Genomic DNA, 20863 nt, shown 5'->3' on the forward strand with positions numbered 1-20863 from the left:
TTTATCGCGTACATATAGTTCTCCCATTTTTCTTCACCAACACTATCTTACTTGGTTTTATTGACATGCTGGTGTAGTTGAAAAATTGCATCGATACATGATTTTGCCAGTAAGCACGAATTCCTTAAGTGAAACAACCTAAATTTGTACTATTCGTTTATAAATTGTGAGCATTAAAATTAGAATTGCTATGAAAAAGCGATCGTTTTGTTTCCCCGCTTGTCAACACACCGTATGCTCCCATTTCAGAACGGAGAACGACGTTCTGTCCGTCAGTTCGCTTATCTTAAGTGGCCAGATATGGGCTGCCCTGAGCTTCCGGAAATGCTCCTGGAGTTTTTCGAGGTGGTGAAAGTTCACAATAAACGTCAACATGACACAAGGGACAAGGGGCCAATGGTTGTGCACTGCAGGTGTGCTGCGGAATTGTGTTCATGTTTATTTACCTGCACTTTCTTTCTCATAGATAATTATGTTCGTAAACCCTCACTGCCGGCATTATGCATGACTTCCCCAAAACATGGCTCAGTGCATTGTTTGTTTTTATTTTTTGGTTCCAAATATAGCAGTTTTTTAATAACCCTCTTGCTTATGGCGATCGTGGTTTTGGTACATTATGATTATTTAACCATTGTCACCTTCGAAAATTGTTTTTTCATTGGTAAAACCCAATTGTTAAGTTATATATAATATTAAAATGCAATATACAAATTTTTATTAAGAGTCATATTATTCCGATCTTCAACTCTTCAATGTAGCGCTGGTGTAGGTCGGACGGGGACGTTTATCGTGGTGGACCATCTACTGCAACACATCCGTCACCATGACGACGTAGACGTATACAAACTCGTGCTTGATATGAATAACCATCGTTGCAACATGGTCCAAACTGAGGTGGGTATAGTATGTACTTGGTCTGTCTATTCATTTCGCGGTAGACCAATGCAACATGGTTCGAACAGAGGTGGGCTAGGCTTGTTCTGTCCATACTTTTTTTGGTGGAGAATTGCAGCAGATGGTCCAAACTGAGGTGAGTGAACGAATGTGCTTGTTTTGTCCGAATTCCCGTGGTGGAGCATCTGCAGCAACATGGTCCAAACTGAGTCGGGTAATGTATGTGCTTGTTCTGTCCGAATTCCCGTGGTGGAGCATTTGCAGCAACATGGTCCAAACTGAGTCGGGTAACGTATGTGTTTGTTCTGTCCGAATTCCCGTGGTGGAGCATCTGCAGCAACATGGTCCAAACCGAGGTGATAAAACAAATGTGCTTGTTTTGTCCGAGCTTCCCGTGGTGGAGCATATGCAGCAACATGGTCCAAACTGAGTCGGGTAATGTATGTGCTTGTTCTGTCCGAATTCCCGTGGTGGAGCATCTGCAGCAACATGGTCCAAACTGAGTCGGGTAATGTATGTGCTTGTTCTGTCCGAATTCCCGTGGTGGAGCATCTGCAGCAACATGGTCCAAACTGAGTCGGGTAATGTATGTGCTTGTTCTGTCCGAATTCCCGTGGTGGAGCATTTGCAGCAACATGGTCCAAACTGAGTCGGGTAACGTATGTGTTTGTTCTGTCCGAATTCCCGTGGTGGAGCATCTGCAGCAACATGGTCCAAACCGAGGTGATAAAACAAATGTGCTTGTTTTGTCCGAGCTTCCCGTGGTGGAGCATATGCAGCAACATGGTCCAAACTGAGTCGGGTAATGTATGTGCTTGTTCTGTCCGAATTCCCGTGGTGGAGCATCTGCAGCAACATGGTCCAAACTGAGTCGGGTAATGTATGTGCTTGTTCTGTCCGAATTCCCGTGGTGGAGCATTTGCACCAACATGGTCCAAAATGAGTCGGATAACGTATGTGTTTGTTCTGTCCGAATTCCCGTGGTGGAGCATCTGCAGCAACATGGTCCAAACTGAGTCTTGTAATGTATGTGCTTGTTTTATGCATACTTCCTGTGGTGAACCATCTGAGGTAACAAGGTCCAAACTGAGGTGAGTGAACGAATGTGCTTGTTCTGTATAAACTTTGCGTGGTGGAGCATCTAAGGCAACTTGGTCAAAGCTGTGGTATGTGAAGGTTTGTGTTTGTTTATAAGTCAATACTTCCTGTGGTGAGCCACCTGCGTATTCAAGGTCATGTTACTGATAAGGAACACTATACATGGTCTAGACTATTATTAAGCAATATTAAGCTGTGGATGTGTAATTTAAAATAATGTCGAGTTTATTGTAAGTAGCGGTTATAGTTGTTTTAACTGAGATCATGCTAAATTCAATTTTATATCCAGGACCAGTTCATCTTTATCCACGAGTGTCTGAAGGCATGTATAACCTCGGACAGAAATTATGAGGAGGTGGAGGAACGTAAGTTAACCACTTTAAGTTATGCCCATTCAATGCATGAACAGGATAGTGTTTATATTGTGTTGAATGGTGTTTTCGTGATTATATTTTGCCACAGTTGGTCTGGATTCAAAATATCTAGGTGTTACAAAGCAAATCTGTCACAATCTTGCGTAGTCCTTATGATTGGTATGGTTCACAAATTGTTTGAACTGTTCGAATACATCGAGGCGCATTCACGATAGCTTTCATGTGTATTTTGACAATTCGTTTGACAAGTCCCGATAATGACGTAGGTTACGACATTCGACGACAGGAACATCTCTTAGATATGCCACAGCGATAATGCGAACGCACGAACGTCTGTTTACATTGCTGATACATTAATGTCTCAAGCATCGCAGCAGAAAGTGAAGAGAGCGGTTATCGTTTCAAAACTTTGCTAATCGCTAGCTTATCGTAAATATTTTTCATCGAGTATACTAAAACATTTCAGTGAATCGTGATCAATCGTTTTTGGTCGCCTGTTATCGATCTTATGGTGCCATGAAGTTCATCAGCAGCAATCATAAATTAACTTTTTATCTTTCATTTTAGTCAACCATAGGCTATCGCACGAACGTTCTATGTTAATTTAATACACTCGTTTCAAAACATCGTCTTAAACAATTAGTCATTGCTAATATTGTATAATTGTATACTTGGAAAAACCTACCTACGAACTGATAATCGTGAGATTGCCCGAGACTGGCCGCATGATTGCATACAAGGTCATCAAATTGATTTCTACTTTCGTACAAATGCCCCCAATTTGACTTGATTTATGATTCATTACGTTTATTGATATATCACGCGATAAAACCTGTTGACAAATATAACTACAACATACCATTTGAAATGAAGTTGAATGCGATTGTTACCTTAACTTATGTCAGGCCAATTGAGATACCGACTTATATTGCAATTGTTTACAGTGGATATTTTAAATATGAAATGATAAATAACTCACTTTTTATCTCATTTTATGTGTTATTGTTTAAATAAATGTAACTTTTATTCTGATTGATGCTCCATTTAGCGGTATTAACGTTGATAACCTTGCGCGGTAAAGGACATTCGTTATTGGTTGGCAGCCAAGAGCGAAGTAGATCATAACGTATAATGGTGTAATCGTTATTAATCTGCGTTGAAATATACGTATGCAAGTGAAATTGGGACAATGTCCTCCTATTTCAGCTAACGCTTCTTCCGTTTTCGCGATACCAATTGGGCTAAATGAAGAAAAACAACTACAGTAATTATGTGAAAAACTACAGAAACAAGTTCAGTAGCAAAACATTTAAAGATAAACCTGGATTAATGGCACAGGGTAAACCCCTCTCTATCGTGAGTTGGCCGCGAAATGAAGCTATGTTGATGTTTTGTTACTGTTTAGGACAGCCAAAGTTAAATGGTCCAGTTTAAACGTTTGTACCATTTTTTTGTTCCAATAATTTAAAGAGAATGATATTTTTAATATATTGTTTTTGCAATGAGCCATGCACTGTGAAGAAATAGAACACAACACTAATAGTTTATATAGACATGGTAGAATTAAAAACGCGTGAATGCGATTTCACACCGACACGTTTGGAATACGGATGTAGAGTTGTGCCTGTTCGAAGGTTTTTTTCGATTTACAAAAGTAGGTTATTCGTAAATGGTTTCCGTGACAGTGGGAGCTAGGCTTATCACTGCTCGCAGGAGAAACATTGATAAACTTTCTGATTAAATATGTTGGAAGTACTCAACAAAAATGAGACATATTCGATCGTTCTGCCTATAAAATCAATAATACATATTGGGTAGATATTGCTAAAACCTTATTTTTATTTTGTTTGTCTATTCAGATATGTACGAACAACTCACGAATCTGGGGAGACAACATCAACAATGTTAGTTGATATGAGGAAAAAATGAACAACACCAATGATAGCATCTTGGAATCCTAACACGTATACATAACATACACTGTTAATTCTGCGGTGACACGTCAGTTTATAGTTGTTTTTCGTTCATTTATAATGCATCTTGTATAACCAGAATGTTATTGATCAAACAATTCTTAGAAGTGTGTCAGGCATTGAAAGTCGGTCTTATACTTCTTCCATTCCATGACATTCATCTTATATGAACACATTCCATAATATGAGTGTTATGCACATGTCTTTCGAACTAATTACTCACTATTGTGTTCAATCTTTTGTATGATATGTAAGTGTGTGATTTGTCTTTAAGGACGCGTTTTGAAGTTTTTCATATAAATATTGATGTGAGATTAATTATATGATGTTGTTTACACTAGCTTATGTAGGAACAAAGAAAAATCAACAAGCGTACAGGATAGCACGATAATTATTTATTTAAAAAATCAAGAAATTTTGAAACATATAAAGGTTTATCACAGATAATAAAAACGTATAAATAAGCATATATGCAAGTTGAAATACTTTTTGTTCCTATAAATTCAGCTTAAATATATTGCAAGTAATATGGGAAAACATGTAAGTATTTTTATTTTTTTTTTCATCGATAAAAAATGGACTGGAGTTTAAGCGCATGTAGTTGTTCCAAATTTATAGTTATTTAGCAAAATTAGCATTAATATATCAATTTTGCTTTTGTAAATTGTGATTTTTTTGACATCATTAAAAACCGTACATGTTTCATATTTGCCATAGAAGATCCATCCTAATAATGTGTTTTAAATTTATGTTTTCTACTTATATATTAGCTGTGTGTATTTTTCAATCAAAAGAAACTGTCTAGTTTGTTGGGAGAAAATCCGGTTATGTTTTGTTCTGTTTTAAACTTCGCTTCTGAATTTGATTAGTTCATGATAGCTTTTATTAGTCTATGAATCTAATGCTTGTGAAATAAAATATACGCTACCATTTGCATAATAAACGGATTTAACAGACAGAAGAGTTGTAAACTTTTTTGAAACCGAAAAACTGAAAACTATGATTAAACTGCCATTCATGTTCATTCGAATAGCGAAGAACAATAAGCTGTCCACTTGAACTGTAATTTGTAGCTGTTGGTAAAAACAAGCACTTTTTTGTTTTGCTCAGGATGAATTGCTGTTTAAACGTTTCAACATACTAGTTTAAAGATAATGCTGTTCTTGTTTAATATTTTTACCTTAGTTTTACTGAGTTATTGAAAAAGTGATAAAAATCATAATATAGCTCAAAACCAACCAGTTCCTATTTTATGAATGTCATCATTTAAACAATAAGAAAGTTCCGGTTTTATTAATGTCAATATCTAAAAATGCACACAATTCCCATGTTCGGTCTGTCAACGTTTATACATTAAGACATTTCCCGTTTTGTGACTATTGCTATTTAAACATTTAAGACAATTTCCATTTTATTAATGGCATCAAGGCATTTTCATTTGTCTGGTTGTCATTATTCAAACTTTAAGACCGTTGTCATATCACGAAGTTCAACATTTAAGACGGTTCCTACATTAAAACGTTGGAAAGCGCCCGTTCATTCTTTTCAAAGTAAACACATTTATACAATTCACGTATGTACGTTTCATATACGGATTCATTGTTAGAGGCGATTTCTGGATGTTCAGATAGATCCCGGTGTAAGTGTCAATATCTAAACAAGTAGGCAGTTTCTGTTTTTTTAGTAAAATAATGAACATTAAGACAGTCACGTTTTTATGAATGTGAATATTAAGACAGGTCCCCTTTTTCTCAGTGTCAACATTTAAACTTGAAGAAATTTATCTGTTTTATGAATGTCAAATATGAAATTTAGGCAGTTTCCATTTATAAGTACACAAAATACTCTCTTAACATACAAGTTGTCTATGCAAAGTTGGTGTGGTTATTGTAGTTTTTAAAGTGTTTTTATTTAAAGGTTTTAATAGCCCATTTCTGTGGTTTCGTAAAGCATTTTCGGTAGATCAAGCCACGTGGCGAACAATGCCATGACTGTGTTTGCAGATTTAATGCTTTGGGAATTCCTACTAGTAACAAACATGTATATTATGAAAATAACATCATCAGTTTAAATCAGGACATTATGTGATATACTGATTAACGACGTGACCATATAATCGTCCGTGTACAATTTTGATAAATAAATGTGCAAAGAGCGAGTGCGTTATAACAGGTACGACCCAATATGGGGATGATCTACAAATGTGTTTCGTCTGGCTCGCTAGTGTTTCGCATACAAATCAAGCTTATTTAGCAGCGGCTGGTTTGAATATCAATACAGCAGTCGTCCACCATTCCACTCCAGTACTCCAATTAAACCAGTGAATTACATAAAAAAGAGATAAAAAGTAAATATAAGAATAAAATATAATATAATAATAAATGTGTTCTTCTGACAAATTAAGGTAACTCCAAATGTTAAACATTTTGTTTTCAAAATATAATTCCTAATTTCTGTTGTTGTTTTCTGTGTGTATACTTTCCAATCAAAACATAGATTACAAACCAGTTTTGAATGAAATATAGGTGTGTTCATAATGAAACAACCTTATCACTGTATTTTGTTTTTCATTTCTAGACAAAAAATCCAATATTTCTCAAAATGACACATTTTCCCAATCAGTATGGCCTAGTCCATTCACAAAATGGTAGAAGAAAACACTGGAATTGATTGTCGTCCCACCTACTTAAAAGGAAGGAATGAATAATTATATGTATCACCCTGTTCTATTTAAAGCTGCAGTCTCACAGATTGAAGGTTTTGACAACTTTTTAATTTTTTGTCTTGGAAAGAGCCAATTTTTGCAAAAAAAACATGGAAACCCGTTATATAAGACTGCTGACAAAACAATTAGATCGCAGATTTTTATATTTAAGTTCAAAAAATGATATTTTATGCATTTTTCCTAAACCGTTAGTAACGGATTAAGCGATAAACATTAATTTTCGAAAGGATATATAATAATCTACGATCTGATTTTTGTCAGCAATTATATACCATTGGTTTGCAGATATTTACGCAAAAATTTGCTCTTTCCAAGACAAAAAATTAAAAAGTTGTAAAAATAGTATATATGTGAGAGTTCAGCCTTAAAACTATAAACTTGTTTACAATGAGTCACAAAAGGCACACATTTTGAGATAAGAAAGGTTAAATTACTTATCTTTATCAATCAATACCTGATATGTTCTGATATAAGGCAATATTCAATTTAAAACAAGGTTGTATAACCAAATCTATTTAATTCTCTTCAATCATGATTTTCATTAAAAGTTTAATATATGTTTACATTGTCTGTATTGTTAAAATTCTGATAATTTATTCTGGATTAGGAGCGACAGGTAAGTTTTATATAATTAACTAAATTTTACACTGAAATCGATTTTTAAGCAGGTGAACTTAAATGATTCTAATTATTATGAAGAATTGTATAAGTTATTTTAATATATGATGGGATATTTATTAATTGTGTGTGTTTGCTACAATCATATACAAGTTTATGGACGTAAAATGTTTGTTTAAATTGTAGCAAATTTACATAGATAAATTTATATTATCGAAACATAATTTGATGTATTTTCACTGCTTTTAGAATTCATCTTGTATGGACGTATCAAGAATTTATCAATAAAAATAGAGCGTATGTCATTGAAATTTCATGTAAATGGAAACAAAGGATCAGATGGTCATTTATTACAATGTAGGCTTTGTATTTTCAAATGTTAAAATGATACATGTCATTGATATTAATACACTTCTTAATATGTTATTTCCCAACGATATTTAGCCTCATACGGAATCTTTGAATTTTGTAAAAACAATGTTAATCAAAGTACTGCAAGTACGCAAGGGATGGTTTGTAACTGGTACTGAACGTTTTCTTGTTGCGTTATGAGGTAGATTGACATGTTTTCGAAGTTTCGAAAATATGATCATTGTCGATGCCCATTTATTGAAACGTTAACTGTGTTGATTTCAAAAAACAAACCTTATTGAACAAAGTTACTAATATACTTAAATTGCGCTTGATATATGGTTTAATTATCTAATTATCGTTTGAATAACTTTAACGACAAATTGAGATTTTTTTTTTTTTTAAATTTAATGGTTTTTCGTAGAGTGCATATACAGTATACTGAATGGGAGTTCTCCAATGAGTTTATTTAAGACCAGAGACGTTCAAAACAATCTGTGTGCGATTAGAACTAAGCGTTCGAAATATTGACGTATTGTAAGAATCTTCGCGTACGAATATATTCAATTTGTTAACGTTTTCCAAGCTGATAATCAACCTTTAATTACTATTTGTTATTGCCAGTATATTATCTTGTCTTCAAAGCTGTAGTAGCCTTTGGCCTACACATTTACTAAAAAACTGATAAACACTTGCAAAGCTACGATAGGTTAACTGCAATACGGCACTGGACGTTTGAACTGCCAAATGACTTCTAAGAATATGTATGAACTCCAGGCCTACCGATCCCATAAAATGACCAATACACTAAAAGTCAGCATTATCTTATTATGGTATTAATATTTCGGCAAGTGAAAGAATGTGTATTTTGGCATTTGCAAGTGGATAAGACACTTTACAAGAAAGACATAACGGACGAAACAAACGGATAATGGTTCGAATCCTTGAAACGGTCGCTTTGGTTATAGCATTATGAAACAAAGTACTACATTTTTTTATTTCATTTAAGATAAATGATGGTATGCAATGTTTCATAAAGAACAAAATAAAACGGTTAAAACTTTCTATGAATATAAATTTAAAACACGATAGCAAAGGTTTATGGTAGTTTATTTATTATTAATATGTGACTTAAAAGGAATGAAGAAAAGGGCAAACATTTTTATCTGTTAATGATGTTCAGTAATCTTGTTTAAGAAAAAATACTAAAACAGAGAAATATAATTATGCAATGTTGATGTAATTAGAACCCCAACCGGTTAAATCAAAAGTCACGTTGGACAGCAACATAATCATTGAAATACGCCCACAATCTTACTAATTGATGGATGTTTATACAGGGAAAGTACCCGTATGAGGTAATGTATCGATAGGGAAAAATATGTCCTGACATTTGTCTGTCTTAACATGTACATTTACAATTAGGCGAAAATATTGAGTGATACCATTTCAATGGAACAGTTGAATAGACCCTGAGATAAGTATCAGGCGACAGACTGAATGTATTAAACTGTATGATCGTCAAAATCGACGTAAGTAACTATTCTGAACGATCTGTTAGATATAAGTCAATACAAAAACGAAATACCAGCTTTTTGTAACAACCTAAAAGCTTTTAAGTTTGTTTGTTCATGCTTCAAATAAATCATAGGATCAACTACATGCAATAAAATTGTCTATCATTGGAAGGTAAGTATATACCATAATGTTAAGATTCAGTTTATGTCGGTGAATGAGCAAGTTTACATAAGCTCTTAAATTCAAATGATATGTAGGTACATCTTAAAATCAGCTATATTTTTGTTTGTTTTAAAAATGTAAGCCAAGAGTAATACCAGTATTACATTTTTTTCATTAAGTATTAGCGACAGTGTACATCATTAATTGATATTATAATCGTACACATACATTTTATTGGCTCCATATATGTTAGGGTAAGTATGAGGTTTTGCACTCATGCATTTGTTTAACCAAACAGCGTTATGACTGACCATTCCGAGGCAGCAACCTCAAAACTTATAACAATGTTTTACTTTTCTTTCATGCTTTACGATGAAATATGGGGATTAAACAGTGAAATAACAAGAGTGAAAATATCAATTATATTTTCACTGCAAAATAAGGAGTGAAAATATCAACTTTCAGAACTTCTTTTAAATTCCTTTGTAGTTACTTGCCTTCATCAAAACAGAACACTGGACATTGAACCAAAAAATGTTGTCAAAAATGTTTTAATTGAAGAAATATTTTATAAATTTAAATAAATATATATTTGAAAATTAACAACTTATCGTTTATTACCGGTTTTAACGATTTTCAAACATTTTCCTGATCCTTGAATCTGAATGTTCGAACATTTGCTTTCATACCAAACAAATAACAGACTAAAACAACTGTTCGAACATAAATAGAATTTTATACCATCGTTCAAATGATTTTTGAAATGTTTGCCGTTGTAGTGCGAAAAAGAGCTTCCTGGAAATTTCACACAACAGTTTCATATTTTCCGAAATTTTTTACCCCACCCACACCTCAAAATTTGTCAACAAACTAGCGTGGCAATCACTCTTTATCTGGAAAACAAACCTGTTATGAAGTGAAACAGACTGGTCTCTTACAGTAAGATGACTGATTATTAATTTACTATAAAACAGTCTTAAACTTAGAAGAATGTTTAAAATCCAAAGAGTATCCGCATTTGATTTGCTAACACATTTGACCTTCCAATTTTTCATTCATTAAATTGCGACGTAGTAATTTGGTTATGTATTCATGCCCAACTTTAAATAAAACTGTTTTCATTATTTTTTGGAACATATGTTCACTTATAAAACTTCATTGCTTACTGTTCATAAAAGCTTTGCACAAAAAAAAAACGAGCGAATAATAAGCTATAAGAACTATAGCAGAGAACTATTCCTCAGCAAACTGAAAATAGAAAAGTTGACAGCTATAATTTTGCATGAGGGGCACTCCACGGGTAGCAGCGTAAAAAACACCCTCTATTTATTTATTTTTGTGTTTGTCTTCCTACACAGGAAAACAATCTTAAAATGGCACAATAGATTAAAATAAATGTGCAAACCTGTACAATTTAAAGATTTGCCAATTCTTACAGACACTATTATACAAACTGATTACACCTTTGGGGATCGTAATTTAAGTTTTATTGATAAACAAATTATTCAGGGGCGTAGCTTCCTTAAAGAATATAAACGCGAAAAATTTAATCATCAAATTGAATTGACGTCAACTTTAGTTACAATTTTTTAAGGCAAAACCTGGGGATAGTGATAGTCCTCAAAACATATTTATTGTTTAGTCTAGAACATAAGACAAGACAGCAACACCCCAGAACTCGGTATATACATCATGGTTAACAATGCTACGTCCTTGATATTGATGGCGCATATTCTGTAAATATCGTTAAGCAAAATTGCATTCACATTTGTTCTCCATGTGAAATTGCTCATTGTTTAGGTTTGATTTAATTTTAACCTCTTCAATGATGTATGAAATATTTAATGTATACATGCAAAGCTCGTATACTTTCTCACATTCTTATATATTTTGATATACGTTTATTTGAATAAAACTTTCTATGTTAAAATAATAATAATAATAATAATAATAATAATAATAATAATAATAATAATAATACAATAATAATAATAATTTCGAAGTTTATATAACAGTGCCTAAGAAGAGAGCCTTAAAATTGAGCATTTCTGTCTTTCGTATGTCAAAAGCGATCACATGCATTTCCAAAGTCGTTAAAAATGTATTCAAATGCTAAAAAGGTGTGAAAAAAGTTTGCATTGTTTATCATCAGCAACAATTTACTGCTAAGACCGGTATAACAAACGACGTGAAAAGCGTGACATCTTTGATATATAACATGAAACAAGTAAACGGATACATGCTGTTGAAACCGTTCGGCTTATAGTATATTATCTGAAACGTGTCCATTATATTGACCTCAATGATACATTTAAGAATATATTTCCTAAAATGACAATAATTGACATTTAATTTCGTTACTGTGATTGTTATAATTGCAACAACTTGAGATAAGAGTTGTGTAATGAATAGTGTATATGTCTTTCACCAACATGTGCAGTCAATTAGAGGCATGTTATTTGGCATCGAAAAAATGTCATCAGTAGTGATTTCTACTTAAAAAACGTACTCGAGAGTAATTCTTTAATATAAGCATAATGCTCTTTTTACAATTAATCTAAAATAAAGGAGTACAATTTATATGATTACAATCATTGTTCCACGTCTTATTTTTGTTTTGTTTTAATGTCATCATACTTTCAGCTCCTGCACTTCTAACTGTGCTGTTAAAATCTGTAAACGAAACTTCGATTGAACTGGATGTGACTGGAAACACTGAACTTACAATTGACAAGTACTGCATAAAATTGAATTCATCGAGTTGCTATGAGATATACTATATTGACATGCCTGGTTCCATTATTGTTCCCAACTTACAAGCTGGAAAAAGTTATTCCCTGAAAGTTTATACAGTTTGGAATGACACTGAAAGTGAACAATTTACAGAAATCAAGACCTATACGAGTAAGTAAACTGAGTATTTGTAAATATATTTCTGTTTTCATTTAGTCAACGACAAAAGCAATCTATTTGCCACATATATTAAATTGTTTCGTCATCAGATTCAAGAACGAAGTATTACAGCCATACCAAAAAAATAAGAAAAAATAATATATTTTTGGTAAAGCATGATACTTGATATTTGAACTATACATTATTCGCCACAACCTATTTCAACGCTAAGAGAAGTATACCTTTTTCATAACTATAAAACAAAAACACATATGCAGAAATATGTGCATTCAGAACATTAACATGTAAGAATGTGAATGCATTTTTGTAGTTGTATGCGTTAAAAAAATATAGTCTGTCAACACTAATGCGTCAGAGAAGTTTCAAAGGTTTGCTTTGATTCTTTTATATGATTAATATGGTCAGTTTAAAATATCGGATCTAAAGTAACTTTAACTAACAATAGTTTATTTTTAATGACAACATTTCAGAGCCTTATCCAGTAAATGTGAATGAAATAAGCACTAGTGTGGTAACTAACTCAACTCTCACTGTTGTCTGGAACAAACCGCTAGGTTATACGGATGGATACGAAATACAGTGGAATTGTGAAAGCCCGAATATTGGCAGTATTATCGAAAAACATCAGACTCAACATGTCACGAAATTATCAGCGACTGCTTCAACTCTTGATCCAGGAACGTTTTGCAATGTTACGATAACGGCATATATAATAAACTATGATAACGCTACTCTTCAAGCAATGGGTGTTTTTAAAGTTTTTTCTAGCAGCACACTGGAAGAAGGTACGCGTGTACTGTATGGGTATGTTTCTGATATTTGTTATCATTGCTGCTGTTTATATTTTATTTTTTCTTCATTTAGTTAGAATGAAAACCTTCTAAAGTAGATGGCAATCTCAGTTTCAGTAAAACTTTGGTTGATTATAGAACAGAACAGAATTTTATTACACGTAAACTATACACTTATAAACTTATACTCACAAGCTGAATCTTTACTATTGTTTTCAAAATGTTTCAAAATTTGGCAACTGTGTTATATTTTACGGCGATTTACGTCGTACTCGCTTATGAAAATGCTTTATCAAATTCCTTTTATGAAGCTAATTGGATTAACTTAATAAGTTTATTAATTAACACTTTTTAAGTTAAATGTTACTTTTAGAAGTAAAATATTTAGATGATAAATACGCTCATTTTAAAGCTATTTATAAACTTATTCGGAAATCGCCATCACCACATTTTTAAGAAGGAGATTATACATTAAGTTGAAATTGTAATATACGCTGGACATTCAAAAATACGTGGCCACTGTACATTAATCATTTGACAGAGATCATACTTATATCTATACATATCAAAGAAGCCTCGACATGGTTTTTTCTTAATCTATAATATTATTATTCTTATTTAAGATATTTATATTGAATTTGCTTGATTTGTAAAATTTCAAAACAGATGAGGTGAAACAAGACGGCGCAATTCAATGACGTCAAATGATGTTTCATATGTACAAAAAGAAGCTAAAAATAAATATAGTTATTTTTTTAATAAAAGCTTGACTGCTGATGTCATAAAATATAACTGGTAAAAAAACTAAACCAGTAGTAAAGTTCCTTTTATGTGATTTAGCATATCAATCACAGCACGCTGTGATAACGTCGTTCGTTCATGTTTTTCAATTTGTGCATAAGGTTGTCGTTTTGCAGACATAAAAAGGAGGAAATGTCTTTGACATGTTCAAAGTTAAAATTAAAACGGATAAATGTGTAGCATTTCTGCACATGCATGTTTTTTATAGCACTTTGGAACAGAACACTTTGCAGGAATGAGCATTGGATAAAAAAATACAAAACATTTTTTGTTCGTCCATTTTTCTTTCCCTTATTTCGCTAATAAAAGTTTGATTCAGACAGTTGTGTCCGATTTGTGAATTATCGTTACGTTTTACCATTGATACATAAATGCATTCAGGTCAGTTTGTAAGCAACATACGCATGTATACCCCCCACCCGTTTACCTACACCCGTCCCCCCACCCGTTTACCTACACCCCTCCCCCCACCCGTTTACCTACACCCCTCCCCCATCCGTTTACCTACACACCTCCCCCCTGTTAATCGTGCGCTCTTTGCATTTTATTTTTAAAACAATCATCAAAACACCAATTGGTAAATGTATTCTTTCGTGTTTTTGCAGGTTATTTAAAAGAATACCTTAGTTTATGTTTTTACCAACTAATGAGAGAAGTCGCCAAAATCGTGATAGGATATAAAGAAAGACTACTTATTTTTTGAATGGCTCTTTTACTTTTAATGTATTCTCTTGAAGGCGTTTCAAATGAATAATTTACATTAGAATAAAACATTCTATGAGCTTGTTTGATGTGCTTAACTTTGAATAGCCTCTTTTACGATGTATTAGCTACATGATTTCGGATTCACATAGTGCATATGCATTGCTTAATCGACCGTAGATGTATTTATATATTAGGTGGACATACTTAATTGATTTCAGCTCCGGGAAATCCAGAGTCACTAGAAAACACCAATTTGGCATCAACGTCAACCATAATTGAGTTACAAGAGCCGAGGGAAAGAAATGGTATTCTTAGAAGATATAATATGTGGGTCATTAAAATTGAAACATCAACATGTGAGCAATTGATGACATACACGTGTAAGGATTGTGATGGATCTCCGCCAAAAGTTTCAAATTCGGTATGTTGTTTTGCATATTATTTAAAAGATAAAATATAACATTGTTTGTGAAAATACGACAGTATGTTCATTGTTATGATATTGGTATGCATTTGGTAAAATAAAAAGTTAATAGATCGCTATGTCTTGTGATATTGATTTGGATTTTCCTATTTTGTTGAAATCGAAAAGGCAAAGGAGTACACTAACTTTCATGAAGTTTTCAGGATTTATATAAAAAAAACTAGGACTTGTATAGCTATGAAAGCAAAATTTCTACCTTACTTAAGCATTTTGGAAAAGAACAGTCGCTATGGGATTACACAGTTAATGTGTTGCTTTTTATCAAAACTAAGTGAATCAACTGTCACCTTTTGTATCTTCACCTTTATTCCACTGATTTTACCCGATTTAATCAACTACGAGGAGCCTTCAATATAAAATGATACTTCATATTTTGTCATTAATTGTCAAAAATGTTTGAAATTGTTACCAGCTTCTTGAACCATTTCTATCTGAACGGCTTTTGTAGATCCACTGAAAAACCACTGTGTCATGTTTTTGATGCATTTCGTATTCATAGAAAGAAAGTAAACTTAAACTGTTTCAACAACCCAGAGGTTTGAAATAAAATAAAGTGTAGTTTACATGGCAACTTTTATATCAGAAATCCGGTTACTGTACAAGAGCTAGACAAAAAGGAATGATCCTTACACATTCTACACCTCGTCAATTTCACATAAAGCGTATATACTTCTGAAAAAGTTTAGTTTATCGTACCAAAATTATGAGGACATAATACACAGAAATATTAAACCATTTAGCAAGTCGTATTCATGTATTCATGGTTTGTTCTTATCAATGACCAGAGGAATATAAAGGGTGATTGCATCAAACAGAACAACACCAATTCAAGCCAAAACATGCTTCAACCATTTAGATTAGGCAAATCAAAGTTAAAATAAATGGTTATGTTTCAGTCATATATGCTCCCGTGACAAGACATAGGATTTCACAACAATTAGCGAAAACATATGACGCTAGACTAACTTCATCAAAACGATAAAATCGCATTACGAAAAGCGTAACAAGTATAAAGCTCAGTATTTTCAGTTTGTTAGCCCCAAGAACAATATGTCTGATGTCGAATGATTTTTTCGTTGTAAACTAAATTACATGACTTTTAATATATGATGATAATGTAAAGGTCTCAAATTTGATTTTAGGTTCCAGATACGTGTATCAAATCCCATTCTGAAATGTTTTATAAAACGAACACATCCCTTTCATGGAGCATTCAACAGCTTCATCCATTCAGAGATTACTCAGTGCATATTGTTATTTACACGACCAAACCAGGAGGTGTTTCGACCATTACGTTTGCGACACTAGAAGACGGTACAGCTATATTAAGATCACACTTATCTTGCAACAATTGAAATAAATCAAACATGACCAATTATGTCTACTATATAGAGCGATTTTTTTAAATTAAATACTTTGCCTCAGTTCACAAAGTTATTTATTACATTTATTGAACTATTTCTGTATATAGTATAATATGTTGAACTTTAATATTGTCAAATTTAATAACACGCGATATAAACATGATTACAAAAATAAGTGTTATATATGTAAAACTTATAGACTAAGGAGGCAATTTTTGTTATTTTTACATACTTAAAGTTCCCGGTAAGCCAGTGGAATTGAATGCAAGCACGACCCACGACTCGTTCACTCTTCAATGGAATCCTCCCAACGAACGCAATGGCATAGTGTTAAATTACACTCTTAAGGCTGCTTACTATGAACAAATTTGTGGAGGTTTTGGTCCTCTGCATAACGAACGTTATGGTGTCGAATTTGATCCCCTGACAAAGTACTCTAAGAACAATTTGCATGCATATTGGCAATTCAATCTAACAGTAGAAGCAACAAATAAAATTGCCACAGGAGAACCATCAGATGTAATATCAGTAATGACAAGGGAGAAGAGTATGTATTTTTTAAGATAATTGTTTTTTAAGTTGAATATGCGTAGTTATGTTGAAGATAAAACTAAAACACGAGCAAGCGTATTCCTGATTTAAGAGGTCAGTCAGACAAGAACCTTTGTTTACTTACCATATCATGAAAAAACACTAATCAAATACCAACCTAGTTGAGAAATCAGTAATAATAGAGTCGCTTTCTTTACAAATTGTGAACATACATATAATTGTATATTTCTTTGATAGATCCCGGATCAGTACAACAACTTCAATACGAAAATGTGTCTTCAAAGAGTGTTGGAGTGTCATGGACAAAGCCTTGTTTTTCAAACGGAATACTAACAGGATATTCAATTATCATAACAAAATTGTTAACATATGGACAAAATGAAAGTACGTTCATTAAATGGTACGAAATAGGTGGAACTAACGAGTACATTTCCATATCTGAATTACTTCCATACAGAACCTACAACGTTGATGTTTATGCACGGAACAGCGCAGGCAAAGGCGCAAACTCGAATGTTTCATTCAGGACGAATATTGACTGTAAGTTTTTTTAAACATCTTTAAAATAAAATGGGTTTTAAAGGGCCAAATCTTAATTATTTTATTCGACGGTTGTGTCGTTTAAGCTTATAATCATTGGCCATCTTACCATATGTATTTTTTTTAAATGTTTGAATATTTTTGACATATTGGGGATTCTACGATTAGACAGTATGAAATGTCGAATTTTAAAAACAAATGCATAGGAAAAATTGCTGGACACTTTCAAAACTAAAATGTATAGTTTAAGCCGCAGGTAGACTTGTGTTCCAGTGAATACGATTATTTCTGACCTTTCAAAGCCGAACATTTTCGGTAAAGCTTTTTCGATCCCTGTTTTGTCTTATATTTGATTTTTTGATTACTAGGCTTGTCCCTGTAGTTTTCTGTATATTATTGCTAATTTTAAATTGTTTTATATTAAAAAAAAACACAATTTTTTTGCATCTTAAAAAGCTTAATTGAGTGCCATTTTTTTCAGTTTGTAACTTTTTGAATAATATATCTTTAAAGGCCATACTTATTTCTTATTTTTATGGTCTGAAACATTTTGGCAGACAATGTATTTTTATTGGCGATCAAATTTCGTAAGGATACAAACAACTTTTGAACACACACTGAAGTAGTTTAGCTTCTTTAACCGAACATCACTCCTTAACGCTCAAAGATTGCATACACGGATATGGCTTTTATCTTTACAAAAATCTTTACAGCGAAATCCCCCCCCTTATTCTCACATAGTTCCCCCAGTGTGTTTATACAAATATGTATCTTCTTCCCACAAGGCACCATTTTTATTTTGATACCAATGTATATTTATTTAAATGTAATTCAAACTGATTTTTATAAGATCCAGACAAACCCACCGGTGTTTACACGGGAAATAAAACAGCGTCTTCTCTACTGATTAACTGGGCAAAGGCTGATCATTTTAATGGTCCGACAAAGTATATGGTGCTAATAAACGATTTAACTAATGGTTCCATCATTATTCCGCCGTGCACAACTGCTGTTGGTGATTGGACAGGTAAGTTGCAATAAATTTGTTAATCAAACACTATTTAACAAAGTTAGTTTAAATATGTAGTGGTCAAGTATGTATAAAAAAATATAAAACGTATCAGAAAGGAATAATATGATATATTCTATAACATGTTGTTTGAATTTTTGTTTCTATAGCTTTAATGCTATTTCTATTTTCCCTTTGTATGCTAAAGACAAGCTGTCGACCGAATGCAATGTGCCTGGACTGGACGCGTATTGGAAGTACGACATTGTTGTTGAAGCAATTACGTTTGATGAACGTGTTGGCGAATTAACAAAAAGCTCCGAAAAGAAAACATTTATAACTGCAGAAGCCGGTAAGGGGTTTATTATAAATGACAGAGCGTGTTTCTTTTAGAATACACATGCATAAAGTTGCTTTAATTTAATCATGTGTGTGCGTGTGTGCGTACATGCATGCGTGCGAGCGTGCGTGCGTGCGTGGGTGCGTGTGTGTGTGTGTGTGTGAAAAGTATAAGATTTATAACTAGGAAGGCCATGGACCAATTAGTAAAGGCTTAAATGGCCTGTAATAAGGTACCCGACATCTTAATCGTGCATTTAATAGCTATTTATTATACACCGAAGTTCCTGGACCTGTTGCGCAATTCGATGTAATACCTGAAGACAACGTATTGGAGGTACGAAACTTCCGTATTGACTGGACTCGACCTACTGAGCGGGATTTAAACGGCATCTTAACAGGATTTGTAATCCACTATCAAAGTGAACAGGCAAGTTAGCTTTTTCATGTTATACGCGTAAATAATACATTTATTCTTTTTTGATATTCCTCTCTTAGTTTACACCCAGAAAAACTGTCGCTCGATAGAAAAATATTGATTAGGATTTGCATTAAAAACAGCTGCTAATGGTGCAAAGCACATATTATTTCTTATTTTTTTAACTGCTTTGTTTCTTAGATTGAGGTACATGTTGGTCCAAACACAAGGAGCAAGACGGTATTTCACAATGTAATTGGTAGCTACAATGTGTCGGTTAGTTTGTTTGAGCATACTTTCCTCAAAATGCAAAGCTATATCATGCCAAAAAGCGGGATGGTACACATTGTTTCACAAGCGTTGAATTATAAATTAGTTTAAAGTCTTTGAATGTAACAATTGACAAATTACGTATTTTGTCTTACGTATGACTCGTTAATGCACTTTGTGTTCGATCAGATTGTTTGTATTTATTTATGTTTTTGTGTATATCTGATTTCCTTTTTTGATTGTTATTTTTACTGCCCTAAATCGTTCAACAAACTTACTCATACTACAAGTATATGCCATCACAGATACAAGCTTGTACAAGTGTAGGGCCTGGAGAAGCTGTCCATGAAGAGATCACTGTGAAACCTGGAGGTAAAGACACGTATTTATAAGAATGCATTATGTCGTTTCTGAGTACGAGCATATTGGTATATTTCAAGTGTTCCACATCATATATTTCATTTGCAATGCAAACTTAGAACTGTAAGAAAAGGTCAATAACGAGTTTACTAAATAAAAAATGTAAACTGTAAACGTTCAGATATCAACTAGCTTGATAACAATAAGTGATCAATTCACTATGGCATATCATTACATTTACTTCATAAGAGTTTTAAATTACGAATGGAAAACATACATAGTACACTTCTGCAGCTCCGATAAAAGTTGACGAAAGCAAGAATCCATTGATGCTAAAGGCGTCCGTGTCTGTTGACAATGACGAGAAGCAGATAGCAGTAGCTCTTCCACTTGCACAGTTTCTATGCAATACCAGTAACGGACCACCAACTATGTGGGGCATTGTTGTTGCAGAAGCCGATGAGGCAGCGAGAGGTTAACGGCATATCTAATCATGTTTTATAAATACGTTTCTGTGGTGATACAAACTTTCATGTATGCTCTTTTCTGATAAAATTAACGTGCAGAAACAGATATAACCGTTCACCCAAAAAGTAGAATTTAG

The 20863-nt window shown here is 33.2% G+C and overlaps 2 protein-coding genes across 2 annotated transcripts in view; both read left to right on the forward strand.

The window, feature by feature from the left end:
* Window positions 1–5277, forward strand: part of LOC128237984 (receptor-type tyrosine-protein phosphatase F-like) — a 46463-nt gene extending 41186 nt beyond the window's left edge. The window contains exons 27-30 of the mRNA XM_052953560.1: window positions 250–413; window positions 759–894; window positions 2282–2357; window positions 4226–5277. Of these exons, the coding sequence (XP_052809520.1) occupies window positions 250–413; window positions 759–894; window positions 2282–2357; window positions 4226–4275 (426 nt within the window). The 3' untranslated portion in view covers window positions 4276–5277. The remainder of the gene's footprint in view (window positions 1–249; window positions 414–758; window positions 895–2281; window positions 2358–4225) is intronic.
* A 12482-nt stretch (window positions 5278–17759) lies between these two features.
* Window positions 17760–20291, forward strand: LOC128237985 (uncharacterized). Its single transcript, XM_052953561.1, has 5 exons — window positions 17760–17863; window positions 18714–18890; window positions 19081–19224; window positions 19496–19641; window positions 20205–20291. The coding sequence occupies exons 2-5, from the start codon at window positions 18815–18817 to the stop codon at window positions 20289–20291; spliced, it is 453 nt and encodes a 150-aa protein (XP_052809521.1). The 5' UTR covers window positions 17760–17863; window positions 18714–18814.
* Window positions 20292–20863: the final 572 nt, after the last annotated feature.

Source organism: Mya arenaria, chromosome 6, assembly GCF_026914265.1.
Source record: "Mya arenaria isolate MELC-2E11 chromosome 6, ASM2691426v1".
In the NCBI taxonomy this organism is placed as follows: domain Eukaryota; kingdom Metazoa; phylum Mollusca; class Bivalvia; order Myida; family Myidae; genus Mya; species Mya arenaria.